The sequence below is a fragment of the Larus michahellis genome, chromosome Z, assembly GCF_964199755.1.
Source record: "Larus michahellis chromosome Z, bLarMic1.1, whole genome shotgun sequence".
Classification (NCBI taxonomy): Eukaryota; Metazoa; Chordata; class Aves; order Charadriiformes; family Laridae; genus Larus; species Larus michahellis.
Genome location: NC_133930.1, coordinates 84,175,394 through 84,197,008, shown reverse-complemented (window position 1 = coordinate 84,197,008; position 21,615 = coordinate 84,175,394). Strand labels below are relative to the sequence as shown.

Here is a 21,615-nt window from a genome sequence, read left to right as displayed (position 1 = left end):
TTAGTGTTAATAAGCACACCACACAAAGAAGAATATAATGCTCTCCACTGTAACAAAAACAATGTCACAGAAAAAGAAGTGCAAAAGCTGGGAGAAAGTTATATGAAACAAAAAAGCCTTACCTAGGTATAAAGTCTGACTGGTTGGAGATAGCGGTCAGCTCATAAATCTGGGATCTGGACTCTACGGACAGAGCAATCAAGCTCTTGCTGGAGTTCAGAGACCTCGCAGTAGCTGAAGTGATATGATGCGCATATGGGGCTTCCAGCATTGGAGAGAACTGGTTCCCTTCCGAGTTCCAAGAATACAGCACCGTTGTGTCCTTACCAGATAGGAGGATGTGAACTACATTGAGCAAGGAATACAAAAAGGAAATAGTCAGTGATGTATTTTAAAGTTCTCCTTGTAATGCCAGAAATGCCCTTGGTAGCGCAACGATTTTAGTAACTTTTGAAATCTGATAAATAATAAGAAAAAATGAGCACATATATTTCTGCAATTCCAGCATTATAAACTAGGATTTGAACAAATATTGTCATTTAAGTCTTACCTAAACCTGAAGGAGGCATGAAAACGTGGATGTTTCTTACAGTGCAGACTGGAAGAGACTGAAAGTGTCTAAAGGTAGACTGCCCTGTCTCCCAGATGAAAATCTCAGAAGAATTTCCAGATTCTACAAAGGAGCAAAATGACAAAACTCGCATTATTTTCCTGTCTGTTAGTTAAATTGCACACTGATGGCCACTCAAAAGGCAGAGTTTGGCGGCTTGAATTATGAAGCGAGACCAGTTATCGTATCTTCCCTTTAACTTGGCGCATAACTCCATAGTATGACTGTTCTCAATGGGATGATTCAACCACTGATATCATTTAAGGGCTTTTCTGCACACACTCACATAGAAGAACACTAAGATTGCCAGCAGACAACAGCCAATTGCAAAGAAACCTATGGGCTGTAACATAAACATTTCAATAGGCGTAAGGATGCCGTCACAAAACAATGACTAAAATGTCATGCTTGTAATAAAAAACACATGTATGTTGCTGTCCAATGATCTTTGCATATCACAAAGCCCAGAAAAGTTTAGGAAGGGTACAATCAGCAGCTAGATGGATAGTTATTATTTCCTATTGTTCCTGGGAAAACATTTCTTTAGTGTCATGAGTATTTGAGAATAAACACAATGCTTTTCTTTTCTGAGGGACAAAACAGAGATTACTTTGATAAAATGCTTATCAGTGAATCGTCAGTCCCCAGTGGGACTCTAATCCCTATCTAAACACCTTTACCCCAAATGCCTTTGCTACCGAACAAGCCAGCATATACTCAGCAAACCCAGTGTTAAATACCTTTCGCAGTAATTAAATAGATATCAGATCCAGAAATCCAGGCCTCCATATGTTTTATTTCTTTTGCTGGTAATTGATGAAGATTCCTGAACTCATTATTCAACCACTGGTACAAGAGCACATTCTGGCTGGTGTTTGACAAAGAAACTAATAGGTACGTAACGCCACCTCTAGGAAACAAGGCTATGTTCAGAGCTCTGTAAAGTGGAAGCTGATGATGCAGCACAAATCTATCTTTATTCCACTGAAAAACCTGTGGAAATATGAATTATTTTTTTGACATTATATCTTCATAATTAGCACCAAGAGAAGAGACATTGTCACGATGAAAACTACGTATTTCCAACTCAAACCCAACCAAACTACCCACATCAAAGACAGGGAAGACAAGTGTATTCTAACCTGGATGGAACTGGAACTGGTTGTGTGGCTCACAAAAATCAAATAGTCTTCTTCATCCACCGCAAAATGTTTCACCTGTCTGATATCCAGAATAGAGAGAGTCTGTACCTGTGAGGGAAATACGACAAAAATGGTGTTTGGAAGTCACTTCAAGTGACAAGTTTATACATATATACACATATTTTTTTAAATTGCAAAAATACATATAAAACTATATATAAAATTGCATACATGTAATTTTAAAATTAAAAAAATATGTCTATACACGTGGGGTTAATTTACACAATTAATATAACTTATCATACATTTTTCAGAAAACATTCTATGACTTGATTGCTCCTCAATTTCTTCCCGCACTTCCCAGGCCATTTTACCTCATGCCCAAAATATAAATATAAAAACACAGTAGACAACCAGCTGTAAAAACTTACATCATTGAAGCCCTGCAGAGTGTTACGGCCCCAAACTAGCTGAGCACGGAGTGCTTTTTTCTAAAACATGGCTGGACCGGAGGGCCTCCCGAGGTCTTATCCAACCTCGCTGTTTTATGATTTTGGAAGTAAAACGGATTTACCTTCAACAGCCTGCGTCCAGGCGGGAATGCGTACACACTGCTGTTGGAAGCTCCCTGCCTGTCTCCTCCGTGAGTAATCACAAGGTAGGGAGAGGCACGGATTTGGAAAGACACACAGCTCTTAGGATTCCACATACTGAAATTCTGAGAGAGGAATAAAAAAGTAAAATTGAGGCTTAAATTCTCTATTAAGTAGCATGCTTGGTGTTCACAAGCAAACATTTACCTCGACGGGAACAAAAACTCCTTTCCACCGGTAGACAGTAGAAAACGCAGCTGGAGGCGTACGCAACAGAATGCCATACAGCACATCTCCTGACGTAAAGAAGCACCAGGTAGACGCTGACTCTTCCACAAAACTTTGCAAGACAGACAGGACGCTGATACTACCCCCTGAAAAATAGTAAAAGAAAATACTATTTATTACTGAGGCCTTTTTCAATTCCATTTTCATTATTTACTTGCAAAAACCAGACCTGCTGTGAGAAATGTTGACATTGTCTATACATAGTTGGTATAAGTGTATGTAAATAAACAGAAATGTTACAGTACTGAGGATGTAATGAGAGTTAAACAATAAATGTATTCTTCACATGTTACAGTTGCATATGGAAGATGCGTAGGCAATTTGAGTCTGATTCTGAATGATTCAATTTGGAATTCAGCTCGTGAGAAAATTAGCTAGATAGATAGCAAGTAGCGACAAAAGTGACGAAGAAATTACAAAACGTATGTGTTTGTCCTCCTTCTCCCCCTCATCTCAACACGCAGTCATGGCACTAAGATTCTTAAACTGCCTAACTCGTCCAACTGCCTTACAGAAAAAGCACTAAGTTGTCAGAACTAAACTCCAAGAGCTAAACTCCCACTCCCACACAGGGGTTAGACGAGCTGCTGAGCCAGGGTATTCATCATGTTCAAAATCAGGCATTTCCTTCTTTTAACGTGTTAGTTTCAGTCTGGGTTAGTGAGCAGCTATACGCGTTATCAGCACATGCTCAGAAAAATATTAATTAATGTGATCAAGTCTGAATACGTGGATTTATATTCCAAAGTTACATCTCCTGTATGTTTGGCTAGTCTCTTGCTATCTCCACTCCGACAGAAGCAGTGGATGCTCTCAATAAGGTGAACGTACTGATGCCAAATGCGGTGTCCGACAACGTCTCCCACTCAACGCTCACGGACACGTTCAGACCATTACTCCGTGAAACTTTCAAATAAACTGTAGTGTTGGCTTCTTCAATTATGAAGAAATTTGTCCTAAATGTGAGAATTGTGAAAATAAAGAAAAAATGTATTATTTTTATAGTGTACAAGTAAGATTCTTACAGTACAATTCCAATGCAGAGTATACAACAGAAATAAAAAGGAAATATTAATCACTGTTTTTGCTATCTGACAGACTGATAACGACATTAATTAAGGTTGTCCAATGTTCCTTACCACAAGACCTTGGCAAAATCATAGGAAATTAAACAAAATTTTAAAACAGCCTGAAACTTAACACACCAGTTGTACAGTTTAATCTGAATGATTTTTGAATATGTCATTCCATATGGTTCGTTTGCTTCTGCAAAACAGACCTGAGGGAACGTGTATTTTACACAAGCTTAAAAACAAAAAAAACTTATAAAATGCATGACTCCCTGGGCACTGACCTGAGGTTTGGAGCTCCTAACATGGACTACTGTTAGTGGAACGTTTAGGGACTAATGAAGTACTGTTTTATTAAAAAACCCATAGAGAAACTGACATTTCTAATGATGAATAGTCCGTTTTAAGTGTTTTTCTGTTCTTCTGTATAGCAGTACTAGTATTTGACAGATAGTGTACTTTTCAAAATGACAAATGTTTTACAATTGGATCACTGAATTTCTTTAAAAAGGTTCATTGAAATCAAAACTGTAGAGAGATACCACCTCCACTGAATATGAAAAACCTCATTTTAGCTGAATCAGTGTCTAGTACCTATTTGTAACTGGATAGATGCTGAAGAGCCCCAGTGGAGCCTGGTTCTGTAGTACGGTAATCATAGTTTGCACTCTTGTGCCCAGCCTGGCTCCTCCAGTTGGATTGAAGAGGGTGACAACGAAGTGCTCATCCATTTCTGGTTCTTCATCCAGTATTGCGGAAATATGCAGTGTCTGACAAGAAAACGAGCACAGAAAGTTGTTGAGACTTCACCCTTAATGATGGCACCACCTTATCAGACCATGAGGTTCTAAAGCCATCCTCCTGGTGACCTCCATTGGAGAAAAAATAAGACAAGCATATCCGCTTTTTCCTCCCTCCCCATCTCCTTTTTTCTCCTCTCATTCTAAGGCCCTCTGAAACATAGTACTTTTTGATCCTTTTTTCATACTTTGGTTCTCTACTCATTCCGCACATTCCTCGGTAATTGACAGTCCCAGTACAGCTACCTGATCTCCTAACACAGCTCAGCCACATTGGTTTTAATTTACGTTAGTTGGCAACTAAGCTAGCTCCAGAGCAACAGGGCGATCCCACTACTTTTGATGGGAAGAAAGATGGAAAAAAGGCAATAACAGAGGGATATTTGAAATACTCTCTCTGATGTTGATGCTTCTTTCCCTCTACGGCACCACTGTGGATGAGAACAGGATCCTCTCAAGGTGGTCTCAAATTTGCAAAGAATTATCTAGAAAGAGGTAGCTGTTTTCACTATCATTTGGGGCTCGCTGCCATCCTTCCCACTACCCAAACAGGCAAAAGTCACACAGATGCACTAAAAAAAGTTAGTAATGATGCTTCTGGAACTAAACTGGAGCTTACAGACTTCTAGATCCCTGTTTACTTCTGCAATGAAACATATTTAGAGACTGTTTTAAGAAGTCTTTGACTTCCCACAGATCTGCTACTCTCGACAGCACTGCAGTTCCAAATGCATTTAAAGTTCAGAAATTGAAAATCAGTGTTTCCAGAAAGGTTTGTTTCAGATGCTACTCCCCTAGCCATAACATACTAACCTGTTGCTGACCCTAGCTTCACTGACAAAATAATAAAATAAAATAAAATAAAATAAAATAAAATAAAATAAAATAAAATAAAATAAAATAAAATAAAATAAAATAAAACAAAATTAAATTAAATTAAATTAAATTAAATTAAATTAAATTAAATTATAAAATAAACGAACGGCCATTAAACTTCAGAAGGGTCAGGATTTCACAAACTTTAGCTGGCTCAGTTTCTAGCTGACATTCTTGTGGGGACAGTACAGAGGCAGTGAGTTTAATACTCCCAGAAGAATAAGTCATTTTCTATTCCTAAGGCTGTGAGAGCTGTTTAGTTTTTGCATTTGTCACAGCACACTCTGTTCATTTCACACCAGCTGAAGTATCACATTACAGAATGGGATTTTTACATCAAGCTTAACTATTCATGCTTGTACGTTACCACTGCATTTCAAAGTTTGTGTTTCAGCTACATGCTGAATACATAACAAAGTAATATTCCTATGTATACATAAACATTATGTACTCATTATATTGTTTTCTATTACAAAGAGAGAAATATGTACAGAAGAGCACATTTAACTTTTATGCACTCCCTCTCTCATGACTCAATTTGCTCTGAGAATGAAGGAAAACAAGAGAAAAAAGTAAATACAAGAAGAAACACAGACATTTCTGAAATCTTTCCAGTATTTTCAAAAAAGCTTTCTTCACTTCTTTGGTAATAAGTATCATACATATTACCTTGAATCTGACTCCCTCTTCCAGCACAATATATCCTTGAGAAGGGGTCAAATCCACTGATGGCTCTGAAGAATTAATTTCACTTACAAGATATTGAACAGTCACGGTGCCAAATATCCCCTGAGGAGGTTCTCTAATAATATTTAATACTGCAACACTTTCCATCAAATGCAGAGCTGTTTGCTCTCTTAGGAAGAAGTGATCGCTGTTATTGAATGACAAAACTCCATGGCCATCATCACTGGCAAGTATAGTAATTGTGGCTTTTGAGAAATAAATAATGGAAATACGTTTTAATTTTTGTAATCGCACATACATAGAAATAAAATACATAAAAAGACAAATCCATTCTGCCCTTAGCGTATATACAGAATCATAGAATCATAGAACGGTTTGGGTTGGAAGGGACCTTAAAGATGATCTCGCTCCAACCCCCTGCCCTGGGCAGGGACACCTCCCACCAGCCCAGGTTGCTCCAAGCCCCGTCCAACCTGGCCTTGAACCCCTCCAGGGATGGGGCAGCCACAGCTTCTCTGGGCAACCTGGGCCAGGGGCTCACCACCCTCACAGCGAAGAATTTCTGCCTCACATCTCATCTAAGTCTCCCTCTTTCACTTTAAAACCATTACCCCTCGTTCTATCATTATACTCCCTGAGTGTAACTTCTTTTATGTCCGTGATATAATATGAAGAGAATATGTAAGTATTTTACTCTATCTAGGAAGATTTCTAGACAGGAAGAATCTAGCCTCTGTTATTAAAAAGCTCACTTTTGCTCTTTCTGATTCCTTATTTTACATATTATCTTGTTAATTGAATAGATTTCACAGAGATGTTTAAGAACTTTCCAAAGGATTATAAAGATCTACCATAGCAGGACAATGCTGTTTTATGAAATATGATTATTAAGAATTGAATTAAAATGACTGCCATAGAACTCCAAAGAATAAGAACATCAAAACCAAGTTTTACCTGTTGTGTTCTCCCCTAATTCCAGCCCCAGAGAGGGATTTGTTAAAATTAACTGGAACTTCTCATCACCTTCAGGAATATCATCATCAAAAATCGTAACAACAACAGATTTATTCCTTTCTCCGTCAGCAAAAAAAAGAGTCTAGCACCAAAACACAGAAAGCATTGAATATTCAACAGCTGTTAATACACACAAAGTTTTTCAACTAAGGTAAACTGAGTTGTCTTAAGTAGGAATGAAGAGGAGGTAAGAAGAGCTACAATCTCTATATCGCTTATAAACTGATTGAAACAGAAGCAAAAATGTTCAGCACGTTGTAAAATGAAAGTTTTTTTGTAAAAAAATATCAAAACTTATATGAAAATATGAAATCTTACATGCTCCTGTCTAGGCAGGATTGTATTTGAGATAGATGTTTCAAAGTTTATAATGTGTCTTATATTTAAAAATACTTCAGAATTTAAAAAGAAAAAAAAGCAGTAAAATAAGATGACTAATTTTCTCTTTCTATTCAGATGACCAAAGCAATTGAAACAAGTTGAAAAATCCACCTGCACCACTGCTCACTCTGCACAATAAACAAGAAGACATTCTTTTGAGGAAGCTGAAGAAATTAAAAGTATTAGATTTAAGATTTGCTTCTTACCCTTGAAGTCACATTAAAGTCCAAACCCAGCTGTGCCTCCAAATTTTGTGCATAAAAAAATACAGACACATTGCCATATGATCCTCTGTTTCGGTATGCCATTATTGTCAGGTGCCCGTGAGATTCATTAACTTCAAAACTAAAACACAAAGCAAGAAAAAGTCTCAGCGCTCACTGAGCATGTTCGTTTGAATGAGCTGGTACACAGTTGTTTTATTTTCACTTCAAATAATTCCTTCTGCTTTATAAGAAAAAGGCATCACTACAGTACCAGCATCATTACAATTGTCTAATACAACTTTTTTATCTTTGTTTCCTATCTAAATGGAATTATGCTATAGGAGGTTGTGCTTTTTTTCCTGCTTATTGGTGGCAGATTAAGCCTATGCTCATGGATGCGTTCCTCCTAGCTCCTGGAAATTAATCAGAGAAAAAGATCTGGCAGATGCCAGTGAGTGTGCTTACATGGATGCAGAGGCTGAAGCGCTGGATGGAGGCTGGGGGAGCGAAAGTAAGCAAGCAGTGAAAGTAAGTACATGCTAGCAAAAGACTCCTGAGTAAATGTACTGTAAATGTTGGTGTGGGAATTACACGTCCCCATCCTACTGAACTGAATGATGCTTTGCCATCTCAAAGATCTGGCCCTGTATTTTTAAAAGGCGTTCTAACTGGTAATGAAAATAATGGGGCGACGCCAATGAGAGAGACAGTGAGTTCTCCAAGGAGACAAGACTTACTTGGTACTTTCCCATTCAATGACTCCGCTTACTCCATCATTAGCATCAATAATAATTTGAGAAGCTAAACCTTCCACATCTAAAATGGAAAACAGAAGGGTAAAAATGAAAGAACAATAAAGTCCATTTGCATGATTTTCAAGAATAATAGAAGCATTTATTGAATCTCTACTAATTTTCTAGAAGAAATACATAATTTTCTGTTTCCAAAATGGTACTGCGCAAGATAATTGGAAAGGCTTAAAGAAAATCTATCCTTACTACCTTGCTATTAGAACTGCAACACAGTGCCTTGAATTACCACTGTTACATTTAACAATGCATACAAAAAAGACTAAAGAAAATTTAGAAAGCAAAACACAGCACAGAAAAATTAGGAAATACCAAAAATTTGTCATGGAAATCTTAATTCATCTTCATTGTGTGTGTTTAATATGATGACACTCAACATTTTTCAGACTGTGCCATTCTGAATATGGGAGGAAAAATGAGTAAGAAAGGAAAATAAATGATCCAGTATTTCATCTCCTGTTTATGTTTCAGTGCCTGACCATAAACTTTACCGGCACACACCTCAGATTCTGCTACAAATACAGAACTATTAATTTCTTTGTAGTCTGTTTATGTACTGTAACTTTCTATTCCTCCATAAAGACATATGCATCTTCACAATAACTCTGAAAGATTATTGTGTATGTTGCACTGTGAAAATACTGAATAATAGATTAATGCCAGAAATGACCAGAATTTGACAGTCAGAACTTGATTCTTCTGACAAAATAGTGTCTTAATTTGTTCAAGACAACAGCACCTCATTACTACCTTAATTTACGTCAACTTCATTTTAATTAGTCTTAAAAAGAAATGAAGAAAACAATGACAATTTCTACAACCAAACTGAATCTGTAAATATACTATATTTAGATCCACAGGAAAGATTTCTATCAATTCAGATAAAACTGAATAAAAGTAAAAGGTCGTTGCCATGAATCCAACGCTGTCACCACGCGGTAGTGATGAAGACCAGCAGTAGCTGCAAAACCTCTACAGAAGCAGCAGAAATGTTACCGAGGTTTAGAAATCCAGAGGGAGTGCTAGCGATGACAGACCTTTCAGCTTCGCTCCTAACCCGCATTTTCCCTTGTTGTGTCACAGCCAGAGCAGTTCACCCAGGAGCTGCAATTCTTTGCTTTCAACATCAGACTTCTTACTGCAGGTCTGGCATCCTCCCCCTGCCCTCATGCCCCCTGCCCGTCCACGCCAGCTTAGCACTTTCTTCCGTCCATTAAGTTTATTCCTTTTTCTTTCATCATTCTTAGCTGCTGGTAATTTTCCCTTTTTTTAACCCCTTGCACTTTGGCATTTGAGTCAGGCTCCTTCTTCCACCTTTTCTAGAAGATGGTGGCAAAAGGAGCACGGAGAAGACAACAGAACTGTCTTCACACTTAACTGCCTCTGCTCCTTCTCAGTGAAAACTCAGATCAGAAGTAAAGGGCGCTTAGGTTCAGCATGTTCAACTCTACATCACAGACCTTCTCCCTGTAATGCATGCACGTGGCCATGACAGGAACAGCACATGCAACGTATTCCTGATGTGAGGGATTGACTGCACACGCCTGTATCACGTGCAGAACACCCACCTCCTTTGATGGTAGACACCTCCTAGAAATACTGCAAATATCTTGTATGTGTTGCTGGAAATCCTAGATAAATGCACTGTACCGACAAGGGGTTCAATTTTAAATCATAACAAATCGAAATATACCAACAGGGGAAACAAGATTAGAAAATAGCCTGATAACAGCATTCGTAGTGACATTTTACAATGAGGACAAGTTTTTGCCTCATGGGTTAAACTATTATCTGTTCATCCTAAGTACATCTAACCCAATGCAGATATCACAGCAGGGTTGAATGGTCATGACTGAAGAGACTTCCAACCCTTTACAACAGAAGGTGAGACTACACAGCACTCGGCACAATTCAGTTCCGAAAAATCCTTTGCACTTTTCTGTTACTCTTTTTATGTTTTAGATTTCAGACACGACTAATCACAGCTCAGTCTCCACAAATCAGCAACGAGTCTTGCAAGTTACCTTTCAATCTGTAACGAATTAACTCTGTCACTTCAACAGGCATGCAAAGAAAAGGGAAAAGAGTCGAAGAAGATGTTAGAAATAATCAGTGTAACTAGTCTCTAGCACCACAGGATAACCCAGCTGTCCTTAAAGCCAATGGCAGCTATGCTACTGCACACAGAAGCAGAATGAAGAACTAAGCAAATGATAAATTAAGTTCACTGGAAGAGTAAGAAAACCATAGGATATGGCTCCTAAAAGTAAATACAATAGAGGGTAATAAAAAGAGCCTTTTAAAAGAGTGAACAAAGTAATTGCACAAAGTATTTTTTTGACATTTTTGTTTCCATTATGCACTTGGAAATGAAAATCAGATTAACACACTGCCAATAAAACTTTTCAGATAATTGTGCTCTCCAACTTTAATTACTAACTCCACTATGAAAATTGCCTTATAAATTTTACAGAGCTTAGAAAAGTAAGCAGCAAGTGTAATAATGAATATGTTTGTTATTCTACAATGTTTCTTTCTGAATACGCTGTCTCATATTCATATGATCAGATATCATATGATAATACAGCACAGTAATATAATCTGCATGCAATTCATATAAAAGGAAAGCCAAAGACAATTCTGTGTAAGTTGTTTTACCCAGTCGAGGTGGGGATGAAGTTGAATGGTTCATGATGAGTTCCACTGAAGTTAAGTTAACCAAGAAGAATTCTTTCACCTCTGGTACGTCATCCTGCAAAACACAAATCCAGTACATCCCCTTTTCACTTGCCTTTAAGAAACTGTCATCAAAGAAGTCACCAAAAAGCAACACAGTAGAAGTCTCTATGATTACAGCAATGCTAGAATTAATATTTTCTTTTTCATTTTCCTGAAAGACTGTTATTGGGTGTAAAATTTGTTATCTTGAATGAATTATGAAGACATTTGATTTCATGAAAAAGACTCTGTGGTGACACTAAACTACTTTTGTGAATAAACTCTGCCCAGTTTTAAAGGTGTAAACCTTTGAGAAAGCAGGATTCTGTAGCAGGCAATGAATTACACTGTTCTACATATCAGACAGTGAAGTCTTAATGAGGCAGATAAATTTCATTTATGCACAGATAGAGCTGTTTTCTGTTATTATTTGTCTGTGATTTTTCTGTGATTTTAAGAAAAAAACTGTCTTTCTAAATTACAATGAAGTATAAAGCTTCAAGTAATATACAGGTTGCAAGCTTTACCTTTCAAAATGTTCCTCCTCTGATGTCATATAGGTCAGGATAGAATGAAAAGATTTATTGTTTACCTCTAGAATGGTAATATTTATGGCAGCCGATGTTTCTCCTTCGTCCAAAATTAGTGAGCCAGAAACAGGTATATAATCAGCTCCTGGTTCAGCCAAGGTCCCTTCTGTCTGATTACTTAATGTGAGCAGTCCTGGAACTGTGGCATACGTAACATTGATAGCACCTGTTTAATTTGTGACAAAAAAAAAAATAATTTTTTTTCAGTTCTTATGTAATGTTCCCTGGAATAGACAAAGAAAAGAGATCAAATGCTCACCCACCAAATGAAAAGCATAACTGCAAAACAGAGGATTAAAAGATTAATTTGGAGCAAAGGGAACTTTGTTACTGTTTTTAATGTGCTTTCGGCCCAGCCTTCGGCGATTTGTCCAACATCACAGGACCCAAAGAGCATTAGGTCCAAATATATTCAGATATTTGAGGTGCTGTGGACCACAAATATTACGTTGCTGAAGTACTACCTAGGACATCTAATGTATTATTAACATCAGGCTTGGTGCCAAGGGAAGTAGAATGTTTCAGGAACGACTGATATCTAAGAAAGGCTCTAAAGACAGTGCTGGGAAATACAGCTTAATAAATCTAGTTTCCTTCCCAGGCAGACTGACATAGACTTCAATAAAGGATAACATTAGGGGACACAGTGATAAATGTTATGAGGGAAAAAAGTTAGACATAATTATTTTTATAATAAAGCAATGTCTCACTAATCTGCCAGGGAAAGTCAAGTTGCAAATTTAAAGACAGTGATCCTGGAGATAAAATGACAGATGAAATTCAAAGCTACTCTGTATGAAATAAAATATAAGGTATAAAAGAATCTTAGTTTTAATAAATAATGATGGACTTTAAGTAAGACGTCTTATATTTAGCATGGATACTTCTCTTAAAGCATTAGTTTCCTGAGTAGTGTTTCAAAAGTAAATTAGATACTCATTGATATTAAAAAAGAAATGGGAAAACACAGAAATGTCGTTAAAAAGCCTCTTCAAATCTGTGGTGTGTCCAGATCTTGAATATTCATTGTAACTGGTCACTTCACTTCAAAACAAATATAACAAGAAACTAAGAGGGGTTATCACTGAGGTCTAAATACAGTCTAAAAAGGTAAACAGGAAATGATTACATGTTAGCGTGCAGTATAAGTTGAAATTCTCAGGCAAAAAACACAAGAAAACACTTTTGCATACAGCACGTTATTGAATTCTGGAATTAAGTACTACTTAATGTCATGGATGTTAAAAGACAAATTGATTTAAAAAGGAATAAGAAATTCCCAGAGGAGACACAAACTGAATTCAGTGCTGTGAATGCAGCTTTTTCCATGGGACATTCCTAAGCTGCCAACTTGGGGAAGTTTAGAGGGGAAATATGCAGGAATGATCGTTCCAACCAAGCTCCTTTTCTCATTTGTTTTTTATTCCTTCTGGATAGGCTAAAACTTTGGGACAGATTCATTAGAGATAAAGGCAGTAACCACAATAGCTAACTGGTTACATCACAGCTCCCGGACTTCTTGCTGTGCAAATGAGGGCTGTCGCTCCAGTTTTAACTAAAACTTAGTTTCCAAGCCTGCAGTAAGAAGCCTAGAACTTCTGAAAATATCGACTTTACCCAAGATTTTTCAAAATTTCCAGCCTCCCTGCCATGGCTTTCATTTGCCTGATGATTACCAAAACAGAACTATCTTTCTCTTGGAGTTTTATACAAACCTAGAGATCCAAATTCTCTGTTAATAAAAAGCTGAACCGTTTTGTTTTCCTCTGGAGTTAAAACTACCCTGGATGGGGAAGCAAAATTCAAGACGCCATGTGGTTCATCACTAGCTTCTACTGTCAGAACAGCTTCATATCCTTGATTGTCCAAAATAGCAGCACCTGAAGAAGAAACTCCTGCAAAAGAAACAATGGCCTACAGTGAACAAAGTGTTAGGCAACTGGGGTTTTTTTCTCTTATATTACTGCTATTGTTGCATCCAAATGACAGTCAGTAACAGTGCAAATGAAATTAAAACAAACGCATGACACGCTCACTGAAGTTTATGGATGGTGTGGAATGTATATACATTTACACTTATAACAAATACAGTAACATATAATCACAACAGAAATTGTATGCATACTAATTATAGAGCCACAAAAACATATTAAGGAATGAGAAAACTTAATGGGCCAGTGCCAGATATCAACTTCCCGAAAATTCCTCTACTGTAAAAGGAAACATGAAGTTTTCCCAGGAATTAACTCTGAAAGTTAAAACTATATTTAACTTTTCAATCATTCCATTAAGAAATTGCCCCCTTTTCCAACCGTTGACATGATGAATAATTGTTGGTGTTTTAATTTATGCTTATCCTGATGGATTACAAGAGTCCACAAATGATTCTGGCAAGCTGGTAAGGCACCTAGCAGCAACACAATCCATGTCAATTTAGTTTGGTGTTTAGACGTTAATTTCAGTTTAGCAAAGGGTATTTCAGAAGGGACGTAGTTTCATGCTTCTTTTCTCATTATAATTTGAATGGCAAGAATAAAATACTCTGACCTCCTTGAATTGAGAGACAGATCAGAAAGTCAGCTTGCAGCATGACAAGATTGCTTTAAAAGATAAAAATATCTGCTTATTTCATGGCAATTGTATCTAGAACACATTAGTAAGCTCAAGTTTGTACTCAGTTAAAGGGAAGCAAATAATCACTGAATTAACCAGGCAAAATTAAATCAGGTTTAAAAACTACTAAGAAAAACTGCAAAGACTGTGGAGTTTATATATTTATATATACACACACACAGACATATATACTCACCATACACACATAAAGATCAAACCTGTTTCACTAAAATGTGAATGAACTCAGCGTAGTTGACACCAGTTACAGTCTGCTTGGTCCGACACTTTCAAAATGGATTAATACATGTGAAAATATTACAATACTAAACGGTAGTTTTAAGCTATAGCAACCTTCAGTCCTGCATTACCTTCTGTTTTGATGTTGTATAGGATGATCTGGTATTCTTCTTTTTCTTCAGGAATATGGTCATCCAGCAAGTGAACATACAATGTTGCATTCAATGTCTCCTATTTATTTTATTGATAAACTGATTAGTCATTATTGTGTAAAATGGAAGTAATACCACTGTATCATACATATTTTGAAAAACACCTTTAATAAATGTAAAGTATCAAAAACTATAAACTCCCTCCAGTTTAGAACTCCAAAAGTAAAGAAGTAAGTAAATAATCAGATCAAGAAACAAAGACTGCTATAAAACACACTTGTTTTCTCAGCTCAGTTCCAATTACAATATTCTCCTGTAGCCGTTAGCTTTGTTTATGGACTTACCTCAGGAAAAAAGAGCATTCCAGAATAGTTTTCAAAATTTTGTTTTACGTTATGCCCAACTATCTTCCATTCAACAGTCACGTTTCCCAGTCCTGGGGCAGTTCTAACAATATGGAATTGCAGTTGTTCTCCTAGGAACAAGGGATAAGACACATATATCTTGGGGGTTCCTCTCCTACACATCAATTATAAAAATGAGAAGCCAAAAACATGCATCACAATCAAAAATAATTTTTCTGAAAAACAGTATTATTTTTAACAGTGAGCTTCACAGCAGTTGTATAACACATTTGTTTTTAATGCTGAAACAAAAAATCCAGACCTAAAAGCTTTCCTCCTGTTTTTTTTCTGGTTTTTGTTCACTCTTACAAAGACCTACCAAAATATGAGGGCACCTGGTACACATGGATAACTTAGAAAGTAAATGCCCATCCAAACATGCACAAACAGAAGAGCAATACCTGTCTGCGAACTACACAAGTAGTGCATGCTGTATGATATTGTGGGACTGAACTGCATAGCTAAAACTGGCAGGAACAATTTGAACGCTTTCTAGATTTGTTCTTTTTTGGTAAGGAAATACTAAGGGGATGCATGTGTATTGGCTACCGATGAGATGTATGAACAATTAACTTCAAGAGATCTTCATATAATTAATTAAAATATAAAACCGTGAAGAAGTCATTGAAGAATTGTATACACCCATTTTCAAATAAATAGAATTAGTACTTGTTATTCAGCTCCAATATTTCAAACTTCAGTTAAGCCTTTGAGATATACCAGCGTTCATATCTTTGTCTTGTTACTTGTTGCTACTAAGAGAATAAAAGAATTCAAAATTTATTGACATCACAAGGGTCCTGCTTCTACAGTTAGATACCCGAGGACAGACTGCCAGGTTCCAGGTCCCCCTGAGGCTAATTTATCAAATCGCTTCACACTGCTCTGAAATCCACCCTATCCTATTTGAGAATTTTGCACATCCATTGTGAACAAATGAATATTTAACAGAAAAATGGTTACTTTAGTACCACTACAGAATGTACAATTTAGCCAAAGCTTATTTCAATATAACTTTATGTAATACAACGAATTTTCACTGAAGACTGGGACAAAACGCTTTGTGACGCAGAAAGCACTGTAATCCAAACACTAGGAAACCTGAAGTACAATTCGTCATCATTACAGACCCCAAGTAGTTAATTACTGACCTGTTTCTTGGTCAGTTTTACTAAAATCTTTGGTACATCCATCCAGAAAGAAATACTAATACAAGTACTAATTGATTTCTCAAGTTTAAAAGTGTTACTAGGCTAATTTCACTATTTTGTTTTAAGTTTTTCATTATTTAACTATGTTATGCATATCTTTAGGTTTCTACATTATCAGGGAGACGATGGGGGCCTCAGCCATCCTCCTCTTCCTTATTTCAAGCTGCATTTTCCCCTAATACAGTTGCAGCCACACAACAGTTGCATGCCGCTGTCTGGAATGAAATGCTACCCTTGCCCTCAATAAGGTGACAAATAATACTCACAGCTTGAACATAATACAGATTTTCTCAACAGACAATGTTCTATAATACAATAGATATACAAGATAATCCTATTTGGATTTATGTCTGATAAATTTTTCTTTCAGAACAAAAAGACTTGATACTGAAAATGAAATAGAAACACTGAAATCATCAGAAGGCCTTAGCTCATTCTTGGCTTTTTTTTATCAAAGGGAATTTGGTTTGGTTGGGTTTTCTTGCTGTAAGGCAATGCACTATTTTTCACAAGCTGGAGGAGCAGGCATCAAGTAATTCCCAAACTACAGGAGAATATTTAAGCTCCAAACACTCAGCATTTTCTAGCATACTATGAATAATATTTAACCAGTAGAAAGCATTCAGGGTCATCGTAACCTTTGGGAACGAGACAGTTTGTATTAATTCCTTGCACTCAGTAACAGTTTTCCTTAGCCTGCCAGATTGCAGCTGGCTTGGCAGGAGGATCAGAACTGTTAATGTGGAGGAATAAAGGATGAAAACTGGGCACACAATAGCACAAAATTAACACAAACCATATCTAGATAAAAACCAAACGGTTATGATGTTCTTTCAGTTCTGGGGAAAAAAAAAAACATATCCCAACCCAAAACAAAACAAAACATCAAAAAAAGAACAGTTTGTTTGAGACAGACTTTTTTCTTCAAACAGAAAACGCAATGCACACAGTAGTGGAGAGCAATTTTCTGTTTTGTTAACTTTCCCTGACCATCAGTTTACATGTCAGAGAAATAGGATACTGCTATACATGGAGATTCCAGCAAAGGCTGCCAAAAGCAACCACCGTTAGTTCTGCTATTATCCTACGCGAAACTGCATCAAACCTTAGATCAAACACCAACATGCTCTTTTAAAGCACCAGTAGAAACCTTTGGTCTGTATCAAATTATTGTTTTTCTTTCCCAAAAGTCACGACTGGGGGATGACAGCAAGATTGCTACATTCCTAAATTAGCTACCATAAAAAAACATAAACAGAAAATTTTAAAACCGCAGGGTTTTGAGTCAAGAAGGAGGAAGATGTGATCCTAATCTTTCTGCAGGGACATTTTGTAGAAGTTTTAAAGTGAATTGTAAGTCACTGACAGACGAGATTCACTTATGACTACTAATAGGTGTGTATGATGGGAGGTACATACAGTTCTGGAATATGGAATAAATTAGTAAAACAAGAAATGCTAAAAGGAGCTTTGAAATGTAGAAGTTCAATAGAAGCAAGGCATAATCTTCAGAAAAAGGAAAGCACGGACGATATATAAAATGGTTTTGCAACTGGTGTACTCATCCTTTCCACAGATTTCATTTAAGTGCTATGTGTGCAAGACTTAAAAATTCAAAAAATACATGCCAAATACATGGTTATTTTCTGCTTGCTGGCATTCTCTGAACCATGATGCAAACAACCACTGCGAGTCATTATCAACAGAAAGCAGGGAGATGGAAGCTGATGTTAAACAAACTGAGCATGGTCAACACAAAGAACCCACCTTCACGTCCAATAACAGATCTTGAGGCTGTCTGGAAGCTAATGATTCCTGCCACATTGTCACTTGCCAGAATAACCACTGTGACAGTGTCAAAACTGGGCAAAATCCGACTCCCCCCTTCAGTACGGACCAGGCTGATTATGATGCTTTCATCATCCTCTGGCTCTGGATCATCCAAAATGGTCAGCGTGACCAGCTTTTTTGTTTCCCCTGCAAGGAGAAGAACATATACATTCTTATGTATGCAAATGGAAATCACCTTTTAAAAAGACTTAATCATCTCCTTTTGTAGGAAATACTTAAACAATATAAAAAAGGACATGAAACACATTTATTTATTTACCTGTCTAGAAGATACTGAATGTCATTATGAAGTTTTATTCAACTACTATTGTAAAGTTACATTAAGGGAATGTAATTATCAAATTACTATGCTATGTAAAAATTAACAATGTAGGCGTAATTTCTGAATGTCTAGAATTCTTTATTTGCATTATAAGTTCTCTGACTTTCAAATTTAACTTAGAAAAGGGGAATATCATCCTTGTAAAAAAATTGCCAAGATGAACCTTATACACAACTGTATAAACATAATTTGAATATATTTACTAGGGCAGGGAATGCATTAAAATGGGTTACCATTGTGTCAGTCCCTTGTCTTCTGGACTATCAAAGGATGATAATGTAGACAGCAAGCGTGGTCAATTACCAGCCTCTATAATCTGTGACACTTTACAACACAATCCTGTTGCTCAGTGCATGTGCATAAACTGTGTTTTATGATTACGAGAATATCAGTTTACAAGATACATATATTTCTTGCTACACTGTCTTTCAAAATATTTTGAAAACCTTTTTTACTAAACTTATAACCACTAATACAGTTACACGTCAGCCTCAGAATCACTGCTGGCAACCCTTCTTTTGAGTGCAGATGATTTAACAAGCTAGCTAGCACACCAGGATCTTTACTACACCCATAAATGTCTTTCAAAATAATTGTTCAATCAACTTAGACTGTGAAAATATAAGATATATATCTGTCATGTTGCGTGGTACTTCAGTAATGTCTGCCATTGACTTGTTCATTCCGTTTGGAATTTTTTTTAATATGCTGTTATGTTACAGAATCAATAAAATCTGAGAATCTAAAAAGAGAGGCCATGAAAAATTTGTACAGTACTGACTGAAGGTTCACAAAAGACCAGTTAGGCCTAATTCTCATTTACATTTTCCTTGATATAACAACTACCTTCAGCATCATTATTCCTTATTTGTTTGGCAAAAAGGTAATCTTTACAATGCACACTGCAATATTTCTTAAAAAAATACTCAGATATTTTTACTTTTCATCTTTTTTTTTTTTTTTACTACACCTGTGTGTGTTCTGCAACATAATTCTATATGCCAATGAACTATATTACTTTGAATATGTATCCTGAGCATTCAGGGAGATTTAACCTAAGAATAAGGCATTGCTTATCAAAACGTCCAGAGGACTGAGTTTTTATCAGATTCTTTTTGCTTTTCTTTAGTTTTATAAAACAGAAGCTAATGTAAAACCTTGCCTCACCTTCAGCGAACACCAGAATCTCACCAACACCAACAAAATCCAAGTTTGGGGTGGCAGTTCCACCCACCACACGCCATTCCACTGTCACCTGCCCCAGGCTGCCTTCTGTCCTGTGTATCATCAGCTGCACGTTGGTCTGAGGACGTTCTTCTACTTCAAGATACAGACCTTTCTCCGTCGCGTTGGGACTTACGCTGTAGATCCTAAATACTCCAAACGCGTCTCCATTCATCATTATGATAACTGTGGAAGTATTTGGCTGTCCGACAGTTGGTTGATTTTTTAAGCTGGCTGAGATGTTCATCAGCTCCACTTTCAAGAGGGAGATCGTGAATTTCTCATCCAACTCTGGCAGATTGTCGGGGAGAATGGTAACTGTCAGGTTTGCAAACTCTTCCCCTTCCCGCATGATGGCCCACTGCCTGGTAACAGGTTCATAATCACTGCCAGCGATGGCCTGCGTGCTGAAGAGAGAGGATGCACTGGTGACGTTTTTCTTGTAGGTCCAGAATCCCGAGGTGTTAGTTAATGGGCTGATCTCTGCTGTCAGCCAAAGGCAGAGAGGAATCTCAGAGGCACTGGAAAACGTAAAGGCTGAACAGGCTTGTTCTTTTAGGCACTGAGTTGCACAGGCATACAGCGGGTCACCTGCTGCCGACACGTTCACTCTGGTCTTGGATGGCTGGTCAGGAGTTCCTTGTACAGGAGACTCGTAACAGGCCAGGATATCCTGACCTTGCTCAATAGCAAGAGCTACCACGTCAGTCTCAGAAGTGCTGTAAAATATCTGCAGCTGACCAAACCTTCCCCCACTAAAAGACATTAAAATAAAAATGTAATGTTAGTTGATAAAATATGTCTAATGTTGTGTATGTTTCTAGGTTAAGAATGAACATGAACAAAATGGATCGTCCCTTTCTGAATTGCTGAAAAGTTCCAAATAGCTAATTAAAGTGGATTCCCCTGAAGTTAGAACCAGAATAACTGAGTCGTCATTTTTTGTGGATCGCAAGCTTGATTATTTACAGCTTGGGTAGCAGTCTGTTAAGGATGCAAGTTTGCAAACATTTGTTTCTGGGAATTAACTTAAGTCTTCTTAGGCTGGCAAGGAACAAAAAAACTGTGCTGCCCAACTTTGCCATCCTTCCTCCTAGGTGTCCTCAGGATACCATAACACATGCATAAAGTTTGTTTTCTTTTTCTTGTTTTTTCGCATCCCACAAGGGTTGACCCATTTTGTCCTCCAGTTCACACCACAGGAGCAGGCGGTTGTGCAGCTTTAAATGATTTAATGATTAAATAGGCAAAATGAGACCTCAACTCCACTGTGTATATTAGGATTACATTGTACATCACAATGTAGATTACATTTAAGTACTTTATGTATATTTCTAATAAGGAGAGATCAAGTTCAAAAACAATGTATATGAAACAAAAATGGGCTGAGCTGCCAGGTCAAGAAATCCATGCAAATACTTATACAAGAAGAGCATGACATTTGAAGTTATAGCCAAGATCAAATAAAAGAAAAAATAGTAGATATAAATAAAGCAAACATTATACAAACCTTCGCCTGACTGTTATATTTGCAAGCAAATTTCTTTCTAGTGGCTCCTGAATTCGATAAAAGGGTTGATGAAAGAAAACTGTGCCGTAAGGATTATCATTGGCAGGTATTATAATATTTGCCACGCCATCTAACCCAATAGCACCACCACTGGAGGCCTGAGTTAATTCTACACGGACAATCTCAAAAAGAAAAAAAAAAGAAAAAGAAATAATGCAGCTAAACAACTTTTGGTATTTCTAACAATAATCACAAGCGAAGTAAAATCTGAACTTTTTGCATCTTCCTGCCAGAACATTGCTTGTTT

The 21,615-nt window shown here is 37.0% G+C and overlaps 1 protein-coding gene across 5 annotated transcripts in view; it reads right to left on the bottom strand.

Moving 5' to 3' along the window:
- The window catches only part of ADGRV1 (adhesion G protein-coupled receptor V1), a 291,124-nt gene that overhangs the window by 202,742 nt on the left and 66,767 nt on the right, over positions 1 to 21,615 (bottom strand). For all 5 annotated transcript variants that reach the window (XR_012584987.1, XM_074570871.1, XM_074570873.1 and 2 more), the window contains 20 exons: positions 21,309 to 21,490; positions 19,742 to 20,553; positions 18,169 to 18,378; positions 15,131 to 15,261; positions 14,766 to 14,865; positions 13,500 to 13,679; positions 11,787 to 11,950; positions 11,135 to 11,228; positions 8,405 to 8,483; positions 7,668 to 7,806; positions 7,021 to 7,162; positions 6,049 to 6,311; positions 4,298 to 4,473; positions 3,465 to 3,589; positions 2,553 to 2,719; positions 2,327 to 2,470; positions 1,753 to 1,860; positions 1,351 to 1,603; positions 551 to 673; positions 123 to 345 (listed from right to left, as the gene is read on the bottom strand). Coding sequence is in view for 4 of the 5 variants with exons in the window: in XM_074570871.1 (XP_074426972.1) it covers positions 123 to 345; positions 551 to 673; positions 1,351 to 1,603; positions 1,753 to 1,860; positions 2,327 to 2,470; positions 2,553 to 2,719; positions 3,465 to 3,589; positions 4,298 to 4,473; positions 6,049 to 6,311; positions 7,021 to 7,162; positions 7,668 to 7,806; positions 8,405 to 8,483; positions 11,135 to 11,228; positions 11,787 to 11,950; positions 13,500 to 13,679; positions 14,766 to 14,865; positions 15,131 to 15,261; positions 18,169 to 18,378; positions 19,742 to 20,553; positions 21,309 to 21,490 (3,815 nt within the window). In the remaining variant the exon portion in view is untranslated. The remainder of the gene's footprint in view (positions 1 to 122; positions 346 to 550; positions 674 to 1,350; positions 1,604 to 1,752; positions 1,861 to 2,326; positions 2,471 to 2,552; positions 2,720 to 3,464; positions 3,590 to 4,297; positions 4,474 to 6,048; positions 6,312 to 7,020; positions 7,163 to 7,667; positions 7,807 to 8,404; positions 8,484 to 11,134; positions 11,229 to 11,786; positions 11,951 to 13,499; positions 13,680 to 14,765; positions 14,866 to 15,130; positions 15,262 to 18,168; positions 18,379 to 19,741; positions 20,554 to 21,308; positions 21,491 to 21,615) is intronic.